The 20,974-nt window shown below is 43.9% G+C and overlaps 1 protein-coding gene across 1 annotated transcript in view; it reads right to left on the bottom strand.

Moving 5' to 3' along the window:
- Nucleotides 1-20,974, bottom strand: part of LOC137527115 (transcription initiation factor TFIID subunit 1-like) — an 86,857-nt gene that overhangs the window by 45,580 nt on the left and 20,303 nt on the right. Inside the window, exons 5-17 of the mRNA XM_068247519.1 lie at nt 19,220-19,461; nt 17,696-17,911; nt 17,373-17,582; nt 14,483-14,687; nt 14,283-14,399; nt 12,641-12,808; nt 12,245-12,372; nt 10,774-10,881; nt 10,009-10,182; nt 3,535-3,708; nt 3,332-3,436; nt 3,043-3,243; nt 2,804-2,945 (exon numbers count right to left, since the gene is read on the bottom strand). Of these exons, the coding sequence (XP_068103620.1) occupies nt 2,804-2,945; nt 3,043-3,243; nt 3,332-3,436; nt 3,535-3,708; nt 10,009-10,182; nt 10,774-10,881; nt 12,245-12,372; nt 12,641-12,808; nt 14,283-14,399; nt 14,483-14,687; nt 17,373-17,582; nt 17,696-17,911; nt 19,220-19,461 (2,190 nt within the window). The remainder of the gene's footprint in view (nt 1-2,803; nt 2,946-3,042; nt 3,244-3,331; nt 3,437-3,534; nt 3,709-10,008; nt 10,183-10,773; nt 10,882-12,244; nt 12,373-12,640; nt 12,809-14,282; nt 14,400-14,482; nt 14,688-17,372; nt 17,583-17,695; nt 17,912-19,219; nt 19,462-20,974) is intronic.

Raw genomic sequence — 20,974 nt, 5'->3', positions numbered from 1 at the left:
TCGTTAGGTAAATATTTACTTCGCCGCGGTTTGGGGGCCCCAGCACATGAACAGAGGAGGACGGGGGAAGCCTCATTAGGATCCAGAGGCTTCCCCCTCCTGAGGCAAGTATACTCCAGAGGGTTTTTTTCCATTACAGGTTTTCTTTAAGTCTCTCTTAACCACTTCCCAACTGAGGGGTTTTACCCCTTGACCACCAGAGCAATTTTCACCTTTCAGCGCTCCTTCCATTCATTCGTCTATAACTTTATCATTACTGGCAACAGTAACTTTTTGTTTAATACAACCTGCAAGCGTCCTTCCGGACCCTTGCAGGAAGTACTAGGAGGCTGAGAGTTTTTGTTTTTTTTCACAATCATTGGGCTGTAAGCGGAGCAGCAGCGGATCATTGCGGGGCTTAGATCAACGAACGGGAATGGATTTTCCCGTTCATTGATCTCCGGGCGAGCGGCGGGCGGCGTGTTTACCGGCGGGAGTGCGCGCTAGAGCGAGCGGGGGCGCGGAAAGTACGGATTTCTCCGTCCCTGGGGGTTAAAGGATGGAAAGAGGGACGGAGAAATTCGTACGGGCGGGGGTAAAGTGGTTAAGTATACCTGACCCAGGGCAAAGCTACCCAAGGTAAGCATTAGTAGTTGAGGTGTTTGTCAAATTCAAATTCGGAACCTTGTTTTGATTTCTTCTGATCAGGACCTGAATCTTTGTACATGTGAACCATGGCAGGGGGCGTTAACGCACCCATGTTACCGTCTTTGTGCGCTGCCCACCACATCGCATTTCACCTCTCACCTACAAATTTATGAGAGCTGGAACGTGACATAGAGCACAGTAGCCAGAGGTTGCACATGGGTGAATTAACAACTCCTGAATATTCTGAACACGTCAACACTACTAAGCAGAGATATATGTTCATGCTGAATCCACAGAGTATTGTCCATTCATCTCCACGTTCCCCTCTCTGTAGTCACTACTTTGAAAATGTACTTTTCAGCTAAAGTAAAATTTTGCAGACTTGCCACATTGTTCCCTCCTCCATTCTCATTCTATTTTTTACTCATCTGGGGCTTCTTCCAACCCCTAGCAGCCATTTAAATCCCTCGCTACAGCCCCAGCCCTCCTCAGTCTCCCGCCAGTAAAGAGTGGCAACACACCAGTGGGTCGTTGCTTTTGCGCCTGCAGTTGTGCCTGTGCGTCCACAGCATCTGGTGCATGCTGCATCTCTGCACTACTACTGTGCAGGCGCAGGACGCACCAAATGACATGGACGCACAGGCAGGCGCAGAAGCGCCCACCTCCCGGCAGGTCGCAGCTCTTTACGGTCAGCCAGCGGGACACCAGCTGGGAGCGGAGCTGCGGCGAGGGACTGAAAAGGCTTCTAGGGGCTGGAAGAAGCCTCAGGTAAGTAGAAATAGATTTTAATTGTTGCCTCGTGAATCCTTTAAAGTGAGATTGTAACCATAAAAATTAAATTTCAACAGCAACTGGTTGAGTCTATTAAGTGATAAAGATGCTAATCCTGCATTCAAAACTTTTTCTGCTGTTATGGTTTGGAGTTATCACATACCTTAGGAGTCCTGGCCCTTTAATTGCCATTGCCAAACAGTTGCATGCTGGGGGTCTTTTTATCTATAATATATTCCTCCTCTTCTCTTTAGTTCCCCCTCCTATTGACATAAGACAGGGCACTTCCTAGAATAGACCTTAGTGAGAGTGTCTGAAGACTCTGGAAGGAGGGCAGGTAACGAATACACAATTGACAAGTGGAGAAAAAAAAAGTGAGGGAGGAAATGATATTAGGAGGTCAAAGGTAAAGATGGAAACTGCCTAGAATAGGATTCTCTGCTTTTCCTTTATAAAATTCACAGGAATCATACCGTGGACAGTGCAATACATCTGTTATGTAAGTAGAACTAGTAGTCATCTACTTACATATGTGTTTTTTTATTTCTAGGTTAGCGTGCGTGTCACTTGTTCTTTAAGGGGAGTGAATGGGGTGGGAAAGAGGAGGAAATGGAAGGGTGATAGGAGGGAACATCGCAGTAAGCCTGCCTCTTCCTGTCTGAAATTGTATTTACGTGGAGTGATTACAGGACCCGGGGAAGGAACAAGAAGCAGAATGGACAATGCACAGAGCTATTTGGATCCATCATAAACATACCTCAGTACTTGCTTACTTACTCAGGTCAGGCATACTTTAACATTCTCATGGATTCTGACTTATCTGTAACCCTAAAATATAGATCTTTGTATGCTTTTGCAGAACTCTATGGGCAACAATGTGGATTGCTGGGGAAAGAAGAGTATATTGTATATCGCTATTATATCACTAATAGTTACACTGAGGCCTTGTTCACATTGCGTTCCGTCCGTGTTTGGCCTTTTTTGAGGTGATTTTTATTTTCGATTCCCAGCGAAAACCGCTTTTGTAAGCGGTTTTGCCGAGCGATTGCGTACTCTTTCATCCGGAAAAGAATAAATACAATGTATTTATTCTTAAAAACGCGAACGCAATCGCTGCACAAAGCAATTTTGTGAGCGTTTGCGTTTTTCCTATACCTTCCACTGAGGCAAAATCGCCTCAAAAATGACCCATGCACCGCATTTCTGAGCGGATTGGAAAGGAATCACTCAGATGTGAACTGTGTCACAGAGAATAATTGGTGTAAGCGCTTTCAGGGCGATTTTGAAAAATCGCCAGCGCTTAAAAAAAGCGAAAAACGCCTATAGTGCGAACGAGCCCGGAGGGTCCTTTTTTCGAACATATGATTATGTTAATCAACAATAAGCACCTGTAATGAGGTCTTACCTGTCCTTTTAAAATCAGCACAAAGCTTAAGCCTTTTTCTGATACTGCTTTCTGAATGGGAAGGAAAGGCCTTCTTGATGTCTTCCATACGGATCCTACGTGGTCTGTCTTTGCTTTTCCAAAACAGTCGGTATATAAACACCTGGAAACAAAGCAACGTAACATAATCTGTGTTCAGGAATACATATTTTCATCTTGGGATCTATGTACAATAAAATCTCACGTGAGACAGTACCAACCTGCAGAAAGTCCCGGATATGAGTGTTTGCCCTTTTAGAGTTGGGGCCAGGAACTTCAAAGAGAGGACATTGCTGACCAACCACAAAAATATCCACCAAGTCTCGTATACAGTAACCTTGTCGGGTACGAATAATGAGGAAGTCAGTTTCAGGCATTTTGTGTAAGTATATAGGGGACCGGAACAAATTGTTTTCAAAAGCCTATTAATGGAAAAACAGTAACATTTTAAAATATATAAAAACAGTCAGAAGAAGGTTTATTACTACGTTATAATCGGCTTAATCTTACCTGCAATAGCTGTCCAGGGTGCAGAGAACCCAGGAATGGTGAGGTATGACAATAGACAGTCTCTCCATATTTACAGTCTGGTGCTCCAGGGTCTTTGCCTGGTTTCTAAAGACCAAAAACACATACAATCACAAACCGCTAAGGCATTATGTTACATATTTTATTACATATTAATGCGATAGAAAAAAATCTAATGTCCTTACCCTTTTGTAATAATTCTTTATTTTGGTTGCCATTCCAACTTGCATCATTAATGGTGGATTTTCTTCACTATATTCGGCCAGAATTAGGTCTCCATCTTTGCCAGTGAGATCCTGAGAAGTACGCATAAAAAACATCTCTCCCCCTCCAGAAGCCTGACGCTCTTGCTCCCTCATCTGGCAAAGCAAAAACAAATCATTTGGTATAAACACGATTCACTCAAGACAACATTTATGGGACAACTAAATCCAAACAGAATGCTTAAAAGTTTATTTCACAGAAATTTCTACTTTTGTTAGCTACTACGATTAAATATCCATCTAAAACTGTCTCTGTCCAAAAATAAAAATCCTCACAATGCACACACAATGATCCAGGCCACTACTGAAAAGTGCAATGATGCCCAGTACATCTTAAAACACAGCTACAAAGGGTGAAGCTTAAAGCAGACCTGAACTCAGAACTTCCTCTTTGTTCTAAAAGATACACAACAGCATAACCTTTACAGAAAAACATTTCTTGGTTAGAGCCGATACAAATCCTAAAATAAATTTGCACTGTTTCTACTTCCTCCTTTCATGGAAGCAGACATATTGTTAACATCTTGTGCTTTCAGATGGGCTTATCTGCCGTGGCAGTCAGCTGACACAGTAGAGAAATCAAATTACAACTTGTGATTAGACACAAATGAGGGGGAATTAGACAGGCTAAACTCTCTAAATACATACAGGGTGCATTTCTCTCTGTTTTCCTTCTGTCCTGTGCAAGAGTTCAGGTTCACTTTAATATTTAGTAAATAAGTAGGTTGGAGAACAATGCCATTGGCCTGCAGTAGGCATTGCTCCGACGGGGGGCAGGAATCGGGGGCTGCAAAAAAATGTGCCCTCTACTTCTCTTCACTGGCTTCTAGTCATGTCAGTACCTTCATTTTGAAGAAAACTACCATGTTTCCCCTGAAGTAAGATATCCCCTGAGAATAAGCCCTAGCAGGAATTCCTCGCATGCTTGAATTATAAGACATCCCCCAAATGTAAGCCCTTTCAGCAGCCCACAGGACACCAGCAAGTCACACTCAATACAAAGCCTGGATTTAGGAGAGCAGCAGTATAATGTGAGTTGTACAGTCCTGTATATGTGTCAGGCAATTTGTGTTTATGTTGGAGCCAGCCCTCCTGATCTGTCGTGATAAGCATCAGCAGCACTTCACCTCTTCCCAGGACACACAGCTTATCCTATCATAGCTCTGGGGAGCCTGACAGTTCTCTGCAGGGCTGTGGAGTCGGTACAAAAATCCACCTCAAATTTGCATATTACAATCTTGTTGATTGAAAGCATGTAACATGAAATGAATCTCTTAACTGCCAAGGCTTAGGAATTTTAAAAGACAGCTGAAGTGAGAAGGATATGCACACTGCCATATTTATTCCCTTTAGTCATAGACTAAAACTATGCAATAAGAGAGTCATGGAAGGCACACCATCTGGATTAGGTCGGGTGCTTGACCCTGGGACATAGGCTATGTCTCAAGCGAAACTGTGATCAAGTGTATCAGCACACCGTTATTTCAATAATTCACGCTCCTTTATTGAGCCATGCGTTTCCACAAGGATATAAAACAATTGTCGGCTGTATATCCTTGTGGAAATGCATGGCACAATAAAGGAGCGTGAATTATTGAAATAACGGTGTGCTGATACATTTGATCATAGACTAAAACTAGTCCTTGGTAAGAGTACTTGTAGAAGGTACAGGCGGAAACAAAGAACATCTATCAGGCCCTAGGCAATGCAGTGTTCTCCCCAGAATTTTTTTCCAGCCGGGTGGCATGAAAAAGTAGCCGGGTGGGGTGCGACGGGTATTCAGGGCCGATGCAACTGTGCTTACCGCACAGGATGAGGAGGAGAAACGATGACAGCCTGTGCTTACCAAAATTAGCTGGGTGAAGCACCCCTCTAAAGGTGCCTGATGAGAACACTGAATATTGGTGTTATAGTTGCATTTCATACTAGGGGTGATCATTGCATTTAATATGTCGGTTAATTTCACGTATCATACAAGGGTGTTTGCTACATTTCAAAAGGAGGGGGGGGGGGGGGGGGTTTGCTTTTCATATGGATGTTGTTGCTGGGGTAGAGGGGTATTGCAGATAGTGTACAGGGGTCAGTATTATACTAAATTATCTGCAATACCGCTGGACCACAGCAGTAAATAACATCCATATGAAATTACATGCATGTGAACTCTGCAAGAATCACTCCCCACCCACACACTGCCCTTTCAATCCACCTGCGCATACCTTCAATACAGGAACTGTGTTCCATATTTACTTTTTTGCATTAGAGGGCAACTTTTAACAGACTTTGCCCAACTACCACAACCAGATTTGTGCTTTTGACTGCTCTAGGCCAACTTTTTACATTTGTAAATCAAGTAAAATATAAGCAATATGGGCAATCAGGCAGGCTGAGACAGACAGCATTCAGCACCATCCTCCATCTCCAGCAAGTCAGCTTATCTAAATTGCAGCTGACTGCAGTCATTGTTTGTTTGTTTTCTCAGGTCCCCTAGCTTGAAAGCTCTGCAGACTGAACTATATCAGATAAAGTGCTCCTGCTCATTAGGGGACACAGAGATCTCATACCAGTGGAAGGAATTCCTGTTCAGTTCTCCCGGCATCAGAGCGGCATAAATCAGAACAGCTTCTGTTGAAGAGAAGCAGCCGGGATACAGAGGGGGCGGGGCGAGGAGCTCAATGCCGTGCACTGCCTGATCTTATCTGTGCACTGAGTGAGTCGGCCTGGGAGCTGCTGGTGGAAGGGATGGGACTGGCTGCCGACATTCATGCAGCCAGCCCAGGACAGAGGGAACACACTGGTTTCTCTGGGTGTGAGAGACAATCTGCTCGCAGCTTCAGCCTCTCCCCACACAGCAGTAGCCTGCCTGTACTACACTCGATCACACTAGATGTGTATCGGACGTCCGCCTCCACTAGCTGAGCTGCCTGCGAATTAACACATGTGAATGCAATGCAGACACAGGCAGCCAGCAAAGTGGGGCGGACTAGTAGAGTAGAAACACAGCACTAGGAAGAAGCTGAGGCTGACACACTCCATGAAGTTTGGATCTCAGCGCACCCCCGTATGCAGAGCATGGTCCCGCCCCTTACAACCTACCCAGCCAATCACTGTACCAGGAGGAGGTCACACAGGCAGAGAAGTCTCCTGCAGTGTATATAGCGGAGGCTTTCGCTATTGTCTGAGACGGCCACTGATAGAAGGCAGTGAAGGGCTCATGGCTGCAGTTTTACAGCACCACTTTTTTCTAGTTCGACGGGCAGGAAAGCAGGTGGGCGGGCATTCAAATCAGCCGGGCGGCCCGCCCACTTAATTAGACCTGGGGAGAACACTGCAATGTGACTGTGGGTACATGTAAGAGTAATGTGCAGGTACTCTGCAGGAGAATGAGGGGATTCTTCCTCTATTACATATTCTTCATGCACAATCTGAACATGGATCAGGCCCTAGGCAATGTAACTCTGGGTAACATGGATCAGGCCCTAGGCAATGTAACTCTGGGTAACATGGATCAGGCCCTAGGCAATGTAACTGTGGGTACATGTAAGAGTGATGTGCAGGTACTCTGCAGGAGAATGAGGGGATTCTTCCTCTATTACATATTCTTCATGCACAATCTGAACATGGATCAGGCCCTAGGCAATGTAACTCTGGGTAACATGGATCAGGCCCTAGGCAATGTAACTCTGGGTAACATGGATCAGGCCCTAGGCAATGTAACTTTGGGTACATGTAAGAGTGATGTGCAGATACTCTGCAGGAGAATGAGGCGATTCTTCCTCTATTACACATTCTTCATGTACAATCTGAACCAGGTTTATGGGTGATAGACAACACCTCTGTGTTCAATGTGCACAACATTCTCAGTGGATTCCCTGTGGGGAGTGCATAGTACTACTGTGTAATTTTAAAGTAAACCTGAGAGAGATGAAATTAAAGTTTTATACATACCTGGGGCTTCCTCCAGCCCCCTTCAGGCTAATCAGTCCCTCGCTCTCCTCCTCCACCACCTGGATCTTCTGCTATGGGTCCAGGTACTTGAGCCAGTCCGGCGTAGTGCGCATGCACACACTCCGCCGCCGGGAGCGCACCACACCTGCACAGCACTATTGCGCTGGTGCAGATCGCTCCTGGCTGTGGAAGTGGCACGTGGCCGGACTGCGCTCACTGGCTGAATTACCAGGACTAATAGCAGAAGATCTAGATGGCGGAGGAGGACAGCGAGGGACTGATTAGCCTGAAGGGGGCTGGAGGAAGCCCCAGGTATGTATAAAACTTTTCTTTTCATCTGTCTCAGGTACCCTTTAATTCGTAGTCACCAAACCAAATTTTAACATATCAAATTTCATGAGCAAAGGGAGTGCATACATTTGCAAAAAACAGCATCAACGCAGAATTATTTGCATCTCATTGACCATCCCTATTAAGGCTCATACACACATCAGACCATAGTCTTTGGAAAATGAAAGATCACAGACCAATTTTACCCCCTTCCATGTAGTATGGGAGCCATACCTACACAGTCTATTCTATGGAGCTGAACTCCCCATCAGACAGAAATCTTTGCAAGATGCTGCACACAAACATGCTGTAGACATTCAAAAGATCAGTATATGCAAAAGATCTGTTCCTGCAAAAGATCCGTTCCTGCAAAATGCATTCATAGTCTATGATATCTGCAGATGATCATACACACCTTGTTTAACAGACATTCATCTGCAGATCAGATCCACCAGGATGGATTTTCAGATCTGCAGATGAATGTCAGTTAAACAAGGTGTGTATGAGGATCTGCAGATCTCATAGATTATAAATGCAATTTACAGGACCGGATCTTTGGTAGGAACAGATCTTTTGCAGATACTGATCTTTTGTGTCTGTACAGCATCTGTGTGTGCAGCATCTTGCAAAGATTTCTGTCTGATGGGGAGTTCAGCTCCATAGAAAAGACTGTGAAGGTGTGGCTTTCATACTACATGGAAGGGGGTAAAATTGGTCTGTGATCTTTCATTTTCAAAAGACTATGGTCTGATGTGTGTATGTGGCCTTAGTGACAACTACAAATCAGGCTTTATTCTTACAGCATAGATGTTATGTAGTATATATAAAAGATTCCTGTGTACACCTCATATATACCAGGGGTGCCCATTGGGTTGATCGCAAAGGACTTCATAGTAGATCCTGACCATACTACATTTTCTATTCTGTATATACAATTGTGCTTATAAAATTGTAGATTATTTTGACTTGCTAATTTTTAAAAATAGCTCGCAAGCCGAATAAGTGTGGGCACCTCCGATATATACAGTCACAATCAGATATGTATATCTGACTTTAAAAATACAGGGACTGCTTTATTGAAACAGCACAAGTAACTATTTTTTGATTGGTTTATTTCACTTTTGTGGACTAAGCACAGCTATTACTGTATATATAAATTATTTATGATGACTATTATCTAGAACATTTTATAATATTTTCTATTTTAATTACAGTTTAAATTCATTAGGAGTCGGAGTCGGTGCATTTTTTCCCCGACTCAGAGTATCCAAAATTGCTCCAACTCCACAGCCCTGGTTCTCTGTCTGTAAGAAATAGACTCTTGCCCACATGAGCAGCAGAATCAGTTTCTTGCAAGTGAGAGCTTATATCTGCGAACAACAAGCTCTGTGCATGCTGCTTGTGTTTCAGCATGGCATGCAGTATTTACATTTTGTATTTCTAAAACTACCAGTGTTTCCCCCCAAAATAAGACAACCTCTGAAAATAAGCCCTAGCACATCTTTTGGAGCAAAAATGTATATAAGACAGTGTCTTATTTTCGGGGAAACACGGTATATCAATTATTTGAACACTACTGATCTTTGTTCACTAGGGATGGTCAATGGGATAAATATAATTCAAAGTTGATGTAGGAAAATATATGCAAATTTAGGCAGATTGAAAACAAACCAGTTAAGTCCCACCAAAACTGGAATTTGACTGGTCCAATTTCAAGCAGCTAAAATAGCATTTAAAATGTTTTTTGCATAAACTTGCACCAACTCACAATTATTTTCATCTCATTGATTATTGTTATTGTTCACCAGTGATGATGAGGTTCCTCCGTGCCAGCTAAACTCCCTGCCCATGCTGACATGGAGCAGTACAATGCAGGCTTGGGACAGGCCAAACCACTATTGCATCAGATGTATGCCAAATCCACCCAGTAGTAGAACAGCCTACAATCACTTCATTGATAACAGTAACTTTATGGTCCATACGTAGGCATATTTGCACAGAATTCATAATGTTCCATATGACATTTCCACTTCTGAATACAGCATGCAGCATTCTGCAAATGAATTAAGCTTTTTTTCCCTAGACCTACAGTAAACTAATTTTATGATTAATGAGACTTACCTTTGCCTTCTTTTTGATGTGCTTGAGCAAGGGCTGGACCGAATGAGCTCCTGGCTGGGAAAGTGCTCCATAGGAATATTTCTTTAGCGGAGGACGATGAAACTGCCGGAGTTTCATTGGGCCCATGTGTGTTGGGAAGAAAGGTTGTCTGAGCTCCACTGCAGGGATAGAGTGCTAGGAAGAGGAAATGAAAACGTGAGGTGTGATGAAAAACAAACATGATCACTTCACCAGCATTTTATTAGAAGTTTCTGGCTAGGAAGTTAGCACGGTAGTCCTCAAACAAAAACATTTCTAAAACCAAAACTTAAAAGTGAACATCAAGTGGTTTGTTTACTGGTCACGCCACATTAAAGATAACATAAATGACCTTGACCAATGGGCATTTCATAAAAAACATACATTCAGTAATAGGACTATAACCATTACTGATCTAGTCATGGTTTCTAGGTAAAACAGTGAGCAGCATTAGTCTATCCATGTGCATTTCAAAGCCTGGTGTCTTCAGAAGTAAAGAGAAGAGAAGTAAAGATCATAGCCTTGCTGAACTTATCAAACTGATTTGCCTCATTTAGCACATGACTGTGACCAGCAAACCAGAGCTTTATATAACACCTGATCAAACTGATCACGTTTGTCCACCCACAAGTTCTAATACACAAGAACCACTGCCAGCCAAGTACACAGCTAGATTGAAAGCATAGCAGAACTGGAGGACTGAAATAAACCCTTTCTGGAGCAATTGGCGTTCTTTTGGTAATATACCTGTATTATGTTTCCACCAAATGTTCCCCGCAAGCCTTGTTGTTTAGGGTAATAGAATTCATCATTAGACAAGTTCCATGGATCCTTAACTTCTGGCTGGGACATGTTCTTCAAAAGAAAAGAAAAACAAAACAGAGAATTAATATCAATAGTCCATATGGTCAGGTATTTACCTAACTTGGTACATAGCACAGTTGGAATTATTTCATTAAGCAGCTATTCTATGGGAAACTTGCAATAAAATTCCTTTCTTGCAATAAAAGTCCTTTCCCCCAGTGAGTGACCGTGTCAATGTGCTAGGAAATAAGCCTGTAGCTCTGAAAGGATATTTCAGAATTCACCTTACATTTACTAGATTCAAGATAGTGGATGGACTTGAACTACTCTGCCCATCTCCTGTTCTTTTCTATGCAGCCTCCCTTTCACTTTATTCAGCCCAAGGTTCTGGTATTAATTAACTCCTTTCAGTGGTATGTCTGTCCACCCAACTCACTTGGGTGATCATTAGCAGTATTTTCAGATTCCTGAACACCCAGAGGTCCATTTGTTAAGCTAGCAAGAGTGTTGTGCATAATACTGATTTACATTTCCTGCCATGCCCTGTGACTATGTCTTTGTCCAAACCTCCTAAACCCAACTCATCGCTTTATTTGGCTGAAACACTTCCTGTTCAGCTCTCAGCTCATTTCTTGTTTCTGTCTGGTCTTTGGATTTTTCATCAACCGTCTAGTAACCTCTTGTGCAGTCTAGTGTCAGCTGATCCTGCTGCTCTGGTGTTCCTGGGAAGCTTTCTAATTTTCTTACAATGTCTGTGAATTTGGGCACTTGTTATGCTCCTTTCTTTGGGATCTGACAACAACAAAAAACCTCCATAGATGACTACCTGGGCTTTCCCTGCCTATCACAGTACCAATTCCGTTGTTGAATAAAGAATTCTGACTAGTTACACTAGTTAACTTCACCAATATTGCTCCAGTTTTCTTTGCATTTGTTAAACCAAACACACTAAACCCCCATTATTAGTGCTAGCTGCAGTGGGCAAATAAAGCCTCACACAATTGCAAATTCAGAAAAATCTGGTTGCCTTTTATTAGACCGAGTTCACATTTGGGTGCTCTTTGCCTGTGATTTGCGCTTTGCTGATCGCTTGCGACTGTGTCACAAGTAATCCAATGGGATTACTCAAACTGCAGCAATAGCAGCACATTTGCTATTTCCAATGATGGCAAACGTGATTCATTTAGCATTTTCTCAGCAATTGCGTCACGATTCTCATTCGCTTCGCAAATTGCAATCTCTGAAAATCTCAATCGCTATGCGTTTGCGATTGCGTTTGGGAGTGTAAACTGGGCCTTAACGGTGAGGGCAGGAGAACAGAAGGCATTGGATAATGAGGCCATCTTTAAACATGTTTTTTTTTCTCTCTGATTTACAGCACAAATACAAACAAAAGATAACAAAAAGTTTGCACCTGTTGTGGCTCCTCCTTGATGACCCCAGTTTTACCCAAAAGAATTCTACTTTTCTTTAAAGAGGACTCCTTTTTGCTTTCCTTAGAAGGAGAATTTGATGTAGTTTCCTCTTTTTCATCTGGGATTTCTGTAGAGAATATAAAAAAACAACAACAAAACACATATTTATTCACTACTGGCGTTTTGTGAAGTTTTTTGCACACTATGTAAAGATTAGTATTTCATCTAATTTACTGTCAGGGTTTTTTTTAAAACAAGTAAGCTTTACTGTGAGCTTCACAGAGTTCGAAGCTCACAGACTTTTAAAACTCCTGCATTGAGTGCCTTGCTCTGATAACCTTGTTTATAGACTTTAAAAACAAAGTATATATTTGTGCGATAAAAAGTTAACAAACCTAGAATAATATTTTCATCGTTCGGATCTAAAGTCAAGACTGGAGGATCCAGTATTCTATCCATGGCTTGATCATCCCAGATGATGTTATCTTCCCATCGTCCATAGACCAGCTCTTCATTGTCAATAGGAAAAATGGAGAACCATGGTCGATCTTCCTCTGCAGATGCTACAAAATGAAAAACGTTTTTTACCCTTTAATATTCTGGATTATCATGCAAAATCCCTATAATTACAGTATCTAAGGACTTTATAGCAGGGGTCCCCAACCTTTTCCGGGCCGAGGACCGGGGGGGGGGGGGTGGTGTCTCGGGGGCGCGCGACCTAGTGGATAGTGTCATGCGCAGCGGGTTACAGGGGGGGGGGGGGCTGGGGTGCGACGGCATAGCTAGCATAGTTGCCCCAGTATAGGGAGTTTAGTTGCCACAGTATAGGGAGTTTAGTTGCCCCAGTATGGCTAGTATAGTACCCCAGTATAGCTAGTATAGTGACCAGTATAGCTAATATATTGTCCAGTATGGGTAGGTACTAGGTAGTGCCCCAGTATGGGTAGGTAGTGCCCCAGTATGGCTAGTATAGTGCCCAGCATGGCTAGTATAGTGCCCAGTATAGCTTGTATAGTGCCCAGTATAGCTAGTATAGTGCCCAGCATGGCTAGTATTGGTCCTGATGATGCGCCACTGTACCTAATCGGCGCGAAACGGCTGTCGACCTCCCATTAACTGCCTGTACCTCTCTTTCCACGACTTGAAGATGTAATGTATGCCTGTTTTACTGGATTTAAATTAAAAGTAAAGTTTTACTTTTACTTTTAGTTGCAAAGCCTCTTTTTCTTCATAGGTGGAACTGTCTTAATGTGATTTGGCTATTTGCACTCCCTCAGTAACCTTTACAGCGATCTTGTGCATGGTGCCACTTCTTCCCTTATAGGAATGGCTTGTATAGTGCCCAGCATGGCTAGTATAGTGCCCCAGTATGGCTAGTATAGTGCCCAGCATGGCTAGTATAGTGCCCCAGTATGGCTAGTATAGTACCCCAGTATGGCTAGTATAGTGCCCAGCATGGCTAGTATAGTGCCCAGCTATAGCTAGTAAAGTGCCCAGTCTGCCATCTCTCCCCCCCCCCCCCCCGACCCCCCCGGCCGCCGCTCCTGTCCTGTTACCTTATGAGCGGTGGCCGTTTCCGGATTCCCCCCAGGCGCCGCTCTCCTTCATCCAGCATCTCCGATAACATCAGCAAAGACGCGCTGCTGTAGGAAGGAAGGAGGCGGGGAAGCGGCTTCCTGTAGCGGCGATATGTATCGCCGCTACCATGGAAACTGCTTTCCCGCCTCCTTCCCTCCTACAGCAGTGCATCTTTGCTGATGTTATCGGAGATGCTGGATGAAGGAGAGCGGCGCCTGGGGGGGAATACGGAAGCGGCCGCCGCTCATAAGGTAACAGGACAGGAGCGGCGGCCGCGGAGGGGGGGGAGATGACGGACCCACTGCGGCCCAGCTGGAAACTGCCAACAGACCGGCAGTGGGCCGCGGCCCGGTGGTTGGGGACCCCTGCTTTATAGCACATGTATCTCATCACATCCCTCCTGAAAAGGTTACTGCCAATACTGCCAGTTGTTCCAACCTTCACTTGTCTGGCACTTACCTTGCTGTTCTGGGGGATGTTTCTCTTTGCCCTTTGAAGAGATCAGGGCACCCGGTATGCTTGCTTTTTGTACAAGTGGTATAGGCAAATTTAGGAGTGATCCAGTTCGATTCAACCCTACATAAGACATTGAGTCCAGAGAATTAACAGAAAGCACAACAGAGGCCTTCATGACAGAATTCATGTGAATACTGACGTACCTTGCTGGGCATTGTATGCTGTGGCATTTCTGGTCATGCTAGAGGGGAGCCAGCCGGCCAAGCTAGCTCTCTGTGTTTTGGTGACTTTGTGTTTCACATCCTCACCATTCCAAATAACATCGTCCTCCCACTGAAGCTGTGTCACCATCAAGAAGTGTTCATCTTGAAACTTGCTCTCTGTGGCTTCATCTGTGGTCTCAGGTTCCTATGACAATTCACAAAACGTCCAGAGAAACAGTGACCTAGAATTGAACTTCATCCCAATCAGTAGCTGATACCCCCTTCCCCATGAGAAATCTATTCCTTTTCACAAACGGATCATCAGAGGGCTCTATATGGCTGATATTGTGGTGAAACCCGTCCCACAAGAAACTGAGGACCGTGGTACTCCTGGCAGTTTCCTGTCTGTGAACCTTGTTGCATTGTGGGAAATAGCTGTTTACAGCTGTTTCCAACTGCCAAAAAAGTAAGCAGCAGTTACATCACCTGCCAGTAGTAAAAATGGCCCAAAACAAATCTGAACACATACAGGTTACCAGCCTCCTTAATGTGCTAAGTATCAAGATGTATTAATTAATTAAGGACATACAACATCTCTAATAATACACATATGAAAAGAGCAACCATGATTCAAAAATTTAAAATTGCATATGCAAACTAATATAGCCATCAAAGCACCAATGCTAATTAATACTCCAGCTCAGTAGTGCATATAGAAAAATTCCACACATACACACTCCAAGCATCCTGCGCTTTCGCACTGGTTCCATGCAATTGGTAAAGAATTTTAGTGGGGGCCCCCTTTATAATTCAACAGTCTAGCGTGCTCCAGGCATCAGCCACTGATAGTGGAATTAGATTATCCCTTCACTCAGTGTCCATTGATTTAAGGCTGACACAATCAGTATCCCTGGAATCATTACAGTTCATGCGTCTATGTTAGGGGTACAAAAGGGTAGATCTCACCACAGACAATTGCTGGCGTCCGCTCAACTCCCTTGATGCGTATATCGCTGTTTCCTTCACCACTGTGGGGTAGCCTGGATAGATATAGGGCCTTCCCATTCGCTCGCTCACCCCAGTGGTTAAGTCACCTCATCCCGAATACAGTCCAGTTAGCTGTTTGATTCGCCGAGGGCGACGGGAGGAAGCAGGACACTCACCAGCGCGGAAGCGCGGCCAGGAACGCTCCGCCCACCGACGTTTCGCATCATGTGTGTCGCTTCATCAGGGTGTGGCTTCAGCATACGTCAAGTGCGATTAAGAACAGTCTGAAGGCCCGCCTCATCTCCATATTCGCAACGTAACTCGCAATACAGCGAGCTATTGGGTAAGCTGGCAGCCATACGTATACACGTTAATCTCCAGTCGGCATTCCCACAGAGCAGGCATAGAAACTAGGTCCTACAAAGGCCCATAGAGACATCGTAAGTCCACTGTTCAGCATAAAGGAGGGCAATTAAGCAACCGTCAATAGCAGGCACTTAGATAGGCCATAATTCACATTATCAAGCAAGGTCATCAGCAACTTTACTCAGTTCATAAGCACACACTCCATTGATCGTAAGGCTTATACTGAGCAATCCTTAAGAAAAATACATAAATGAACAAATATAAACTCACTGTTCTTTATTATTTTTTGGCACCCATATCGCTGTATTGCGAGTTACGCTGCGAATATGGAGATGAGGCGGGCCTTCAGACTGTTCCTAATCGCACTTGACGTATGCTGAAGCCACACCCTGATGAAGAGTAACACATGACGCGAAATGTCGGTGGGTGGAGCCACGCAGCTTGAGTTCCTGGTGAGTGTCCTGCTTCCTCCCGTCGCCCTCGGCGAATCAAACAGCTAACTGGACTGTATTGTCTGTGGTGAGATCTACCCTTTTGTACCCCTAACATAGATGCATGAACTGTAATGATTCCGGGGATACTGATTGTGTCAGCCTTAAATCAATGGACACTGAGTGAAGGGGTAATCTAATTCCACCATCAATGGCTGATGCCTGGAGCACGCTGGATTGTTGAATTATAAAGGGGGCCCCCACTAAAATTCTTTACCAATTGCATGGCACCAGTGCGAAAGCGCGGGATGCTTGGAGTGTGTATGTGTGGAATTTTTCTATATGCACTACTGAGCTGGAGTATTAATTATCATTGCTGCTTTGATGGCTATATTAGTTTGCATATGCAATTTTAAATTTTTGAATCATGTTTGTTCTTTTCATATGTGTATTATTAGAGGTGTTGTATGTCCTTAATTAATTAATACATTTTGATACTTAGCACATTAAGGAGGTTGGTAACCTGTATGTGTTCAGATTTGTTTTGGGACATTTTTATTACTGGCAGGTGATGTGACTGCTGCTTACTTTTTTGGCAGTTGGAAACAGCTGTAAACAGCTATTTCCCACAATGCAACAAGGTTCACAGACAGGAAACTGCCAGGAGTACCACGGTACGGTTGTATGTCCTTAATTAATTAATACATTTTGATACTTAGCACATTAAGGAGGCTGGTAACCCGTATGTGTTCAGATTTGTTTTGGGAGTATTGTATTGTTGGGGTTGGCCCCACCCATTATCCTTTCTATGTGGGTAAGATAGCTAAGTGTCTAGGAGCTACCACCACAGGCAATTTTTGCCCCTTGTTTCTATATTGTTGACAGTAGTAAAAATGTCACCATGTGATAAATGTCAGAATGTAAATCAGGGATTTAAAAGATTTTACAATGGGCAAACACTGACTAAATCATTTATACATAATTATCGTAAAAATAAAGCACTTATTACATTATTTTCACCGGAGTTCCTCTTTAAATGTAAAAACCAGAGCTACCACAAGCACTATGAAGAACACTAATCCACAGCACAAAGCTTTAATACACACCTTTTCTGTAATTTCTTCCTCTTCATTTTCCTCCTTTATCTTAAAGCCATAATCAAATCCACTGCCATCTTCTGGTACTCCCAGCATATCATACCACAGCTGGGCTGGGCCATAGCGCCATTCTGCTACTTTAGGCCTTGTGTCTGCTACCTTATCTGCATCTCCAGTGGACTGAGAGAACTTGGACTCCACAGGAGCCATCATAGTGATCTGCATGGAAAATAGGTTTTCATGATTCTTAATTATTAACTTTTATTTAACACTACAAAAGCAACACTTTCTATTCCATCAATAAAAGAACTATTGCAATCCTACATGCTTACCTCATCATCAGAGAGGCACTGCTCTGGTGGTGGAGGTGGTGCATATTCATACTCCCAGCAGGATTTCTTTTCTGTTGAGGTTTCGCCCTCTTCTCCTTCTTTTGTTTGCGACTCCTGAGAGAGTTCCCGATGTTTCTTTCTTCTCTTCCTGCGAGCACTGCGCCAGACTGACAAAACATTCTTGCCAGGGCCAAAAAGCCGAAGAAAGCGCAAAACCTGAAGAAAGCAAAAATAATACTTGGTAAATTCTAGTGACCAGAGCAAGAAAATGCTCATGAACATTCTGATTAGGAATGTGCACAAAAAAACATTTAAACTGCGATTTGTCACAGAATTGCAAACAGTGCTACCAGTATACCGTCCATGAAGGTTCACAACCAACAATGGACAGCAGTTAACAGGACATGTGTTACTGTACTGCCCTCTATTTATTGCTGACTCAGGCTATGTATATTAATGGCTAGATTCTCCAAATGAGTTCTCTCTCTTGGTGGATGAAAACATAAAAATGTACGGTAAATATAAGAAAGTGCCAGAGTATCAAAATCCTTAACACAAACATAAAATATAAATACACAGGCTGCCATTTTTATCTTATTTTACAAAATGCATGGTGCCTCACTGTCATTATAAGGTCTACAAGAGAAGGAAGCTGCAAAGAAGCAGAACACTTGAATAGAAAGAACAATTGTGACTCAGAATACATTTAACGTGGAGATTCTGTACTGGAAGCTAAATAAAACTTTTAAAATAGAAATCTGTATTGACAGATACACTTAGTGGGGGGCATGGCCTAGAGGCTAGAGCAACATGGAGTAGGACAGCTATGGTAGATCTCCAGCCAGTGATGCTGCCATGACATCCCTGGACAGCATCAGCAGATCCCCCGCCACTCAACCTGCCTGGTGGACCCCCCAGCAATCTGTTGGCCGCCTTAAAGAGGTTTCAACAGGCTTCTATGACCCACCAGCTAAGTGAAGCCGACCGCTGTGGCCAAGATAGCGCCAATGGATGTGCTGCAATTCATACCTCATGGCGTCTAAATCAAGACAATACTTGTGGCAAGACTGAGGGTGTTTGCCCTTTAGTCCTACAGGCAACAGGGATACAGTAAGCAAGGAAGGGAAGGCACTGCCAATTTAAGGGGAAAGAAGGGGGGGGGGGAGCAAAGTGAAGGACAGATGGCAAGTTGGTGTAGATCCTCAGGCCTATACGCATGGGGAAGTGAAAAATGGCTGTACAGAAGATGAGAGGGAGACAATACTGAAAATGAAGGATTCAGCTTATAAGAAGGTACAGGATGTTGCTCTGGGAGAGGACAAGCCACAATGCATATATTTATTTCTGACCACTGTTCATGGAGAGGCAGTTATATTCCTCCCCTCTCCTGGCGTTTCCTCCAACCACTGCTGAAGATTCTGCTCTTCAAGAGCAAAGTAAAGCCAAACAAAGGTATTGATTTTTCAATAAGGGTCTTGATTAAAAAAACAAAACAAAATAAACTTACTGGATAGTAGCACATACCTTGCCAGGTCTGAATTCTGGGAAAAGCTCTGTAACATTTGGTAGCAGTTTTGTAGCATCTCTCTGCATTATTCCTGCGAGAGGTAATGTCAGTTTTCTCTCCTTGCCCTCATTCTTTCTCCGTTCCTGGGGTCCAAGCTCAGATTCAGAATCTGAAGAACTGCTAAAGTCCACTTTATCTGAAGGAGCCGATGAGGGGGCAATGATTGAAGGCAGAATAATTCCATCGCCATCTTCAGATGCTAGAAAAGAAAAATAGAAATTTACAAGGTACGATAAAGGATAGCAATGTCAGGAGCTGAGTTTCCCACAGCTCTCTTAACCTCTTGAGGACCGCAGTGCTAAACCCCCCTAGTGACCAGGCCATTTTTAGTAAAATAGGCCACTGCAGCTTTAAGGCCAAGCTGCAGGGCCGCACAACACAGCACACAAGTGATCCCCCTTCCTTTTCTCCCCAATCGCTCCCCCCATGTTTATTATTTTTTTTTACAATTTTTTTTTTTTTTTAATAAAAATACCTGTTGCTTTAAATTGTATCCCTCCCTCCCTCCTCGCAGCCTGCCAATCATGGCGATTGGCTGTCATAGGCTTCTGCCTATGAGAGCCGATCGCTCTCTTGTCCCCAGGGGGACAGCCGTGTCACACGGCTGTCCCCAGTACAGTGCTGCTGCTGATCGCAGCGCTGTACATGTAAATACACGGCGGTTTCGCCGTGTAACAGTCTTCCGAGTGGCGCTCGAAGACTGAAGGCGGATCTCCGCTCACCAAGCGGGAGATGCGCGCGCAGCCTGCGTGCGATCTCCTGCAAACTGCTGCCCCAGGACTTTACGCCAATCGGCATTAGCTGGCCCTGGGGCTGCCGCCGCGGCCACGCCCATTGGCGTGACGCGGTCGATACTCATTGCAGAAAAACTGAGTTAAACCTACTTTGACCAATGGTGGTATTAGGCGTAAAACAAGTTAGGGCTGGCTCTCACTTGCAGATTTTTGAGCGCTTTGCTGATCGCCGGTGATCAGCAGTGCGCTGCTACTAATGTATCTCTACGGATACATTCACACTGCAGCATTTGCGATTTCGATCAATCGCAAACGTGCCGCATGCAGCATTTCAAGGGCGATTGTGCTATGATTGTCGTTCTAAAGAACGGGAATCACAAGCACAAATCGCGCTGCATTGCAAGATTTTGGCGGCAAATTGTTATTGCGGAGCCGAATGCGATCGTAGGCTAGTGGCGCTCCAAGCACAGACTGTGAACTAGCCCTTATACCGTACCATGCTACTGATGAATTCATGGTTTCAGAGTAATAGCTAGTGAGTATTTATTTGACATCATGCTTTTATTTATGGCCATATTTTTCCATTACTAACAATGTTTTTCAGAGTATATTGAGACTCTTATTTAAAAATGTAAAACAAATTTACTACCCAGCTACAGTATACTCACGTTGTTGCAGAGCCACTGGAAAATGCAACGTGAATATTAGTCACCGGCTTTCAATGAGCACAGCACAACTGTGCTCCTTACCTCCTCCCCCCCCCCCCCACCCCACTACACTAAGTAACCCTTACCTGTGGTCCTATCCCCCTCTTCCCGTCTGATCCCCAAAATACACCCCCATCAAGTCGGAACCCGATCCATTCAGCATAGCGAGGCTGACAGAGATGTTACACAGAGGGGACCTTGAATGCCACTGCAAGAGTACAGGTGAGAGATACTTTGAGTAATGCTTCCATGGTGCTAGTTCTCTGCATGG

This window comes from Hyperolius riggenbachi, chromosome 8 (assembly GCF_040937935.1).
Source record: "Hyperolius riggenbachi isolate aHypRig1 chromosome 8, aHypRig1.pri, whole genome shotgun sequence".
Lineage (NCBI taxonomy): Eukaryota > Metazoa > Chordata > Amphibia > Anura > Hyperoliidae > Hyperolius > Hyperolius riggenbachi.
Note: the sequence above shows the minus strand (reverse complement) of the source record. Positions and strands in the feature narration are given on the sequence as shown.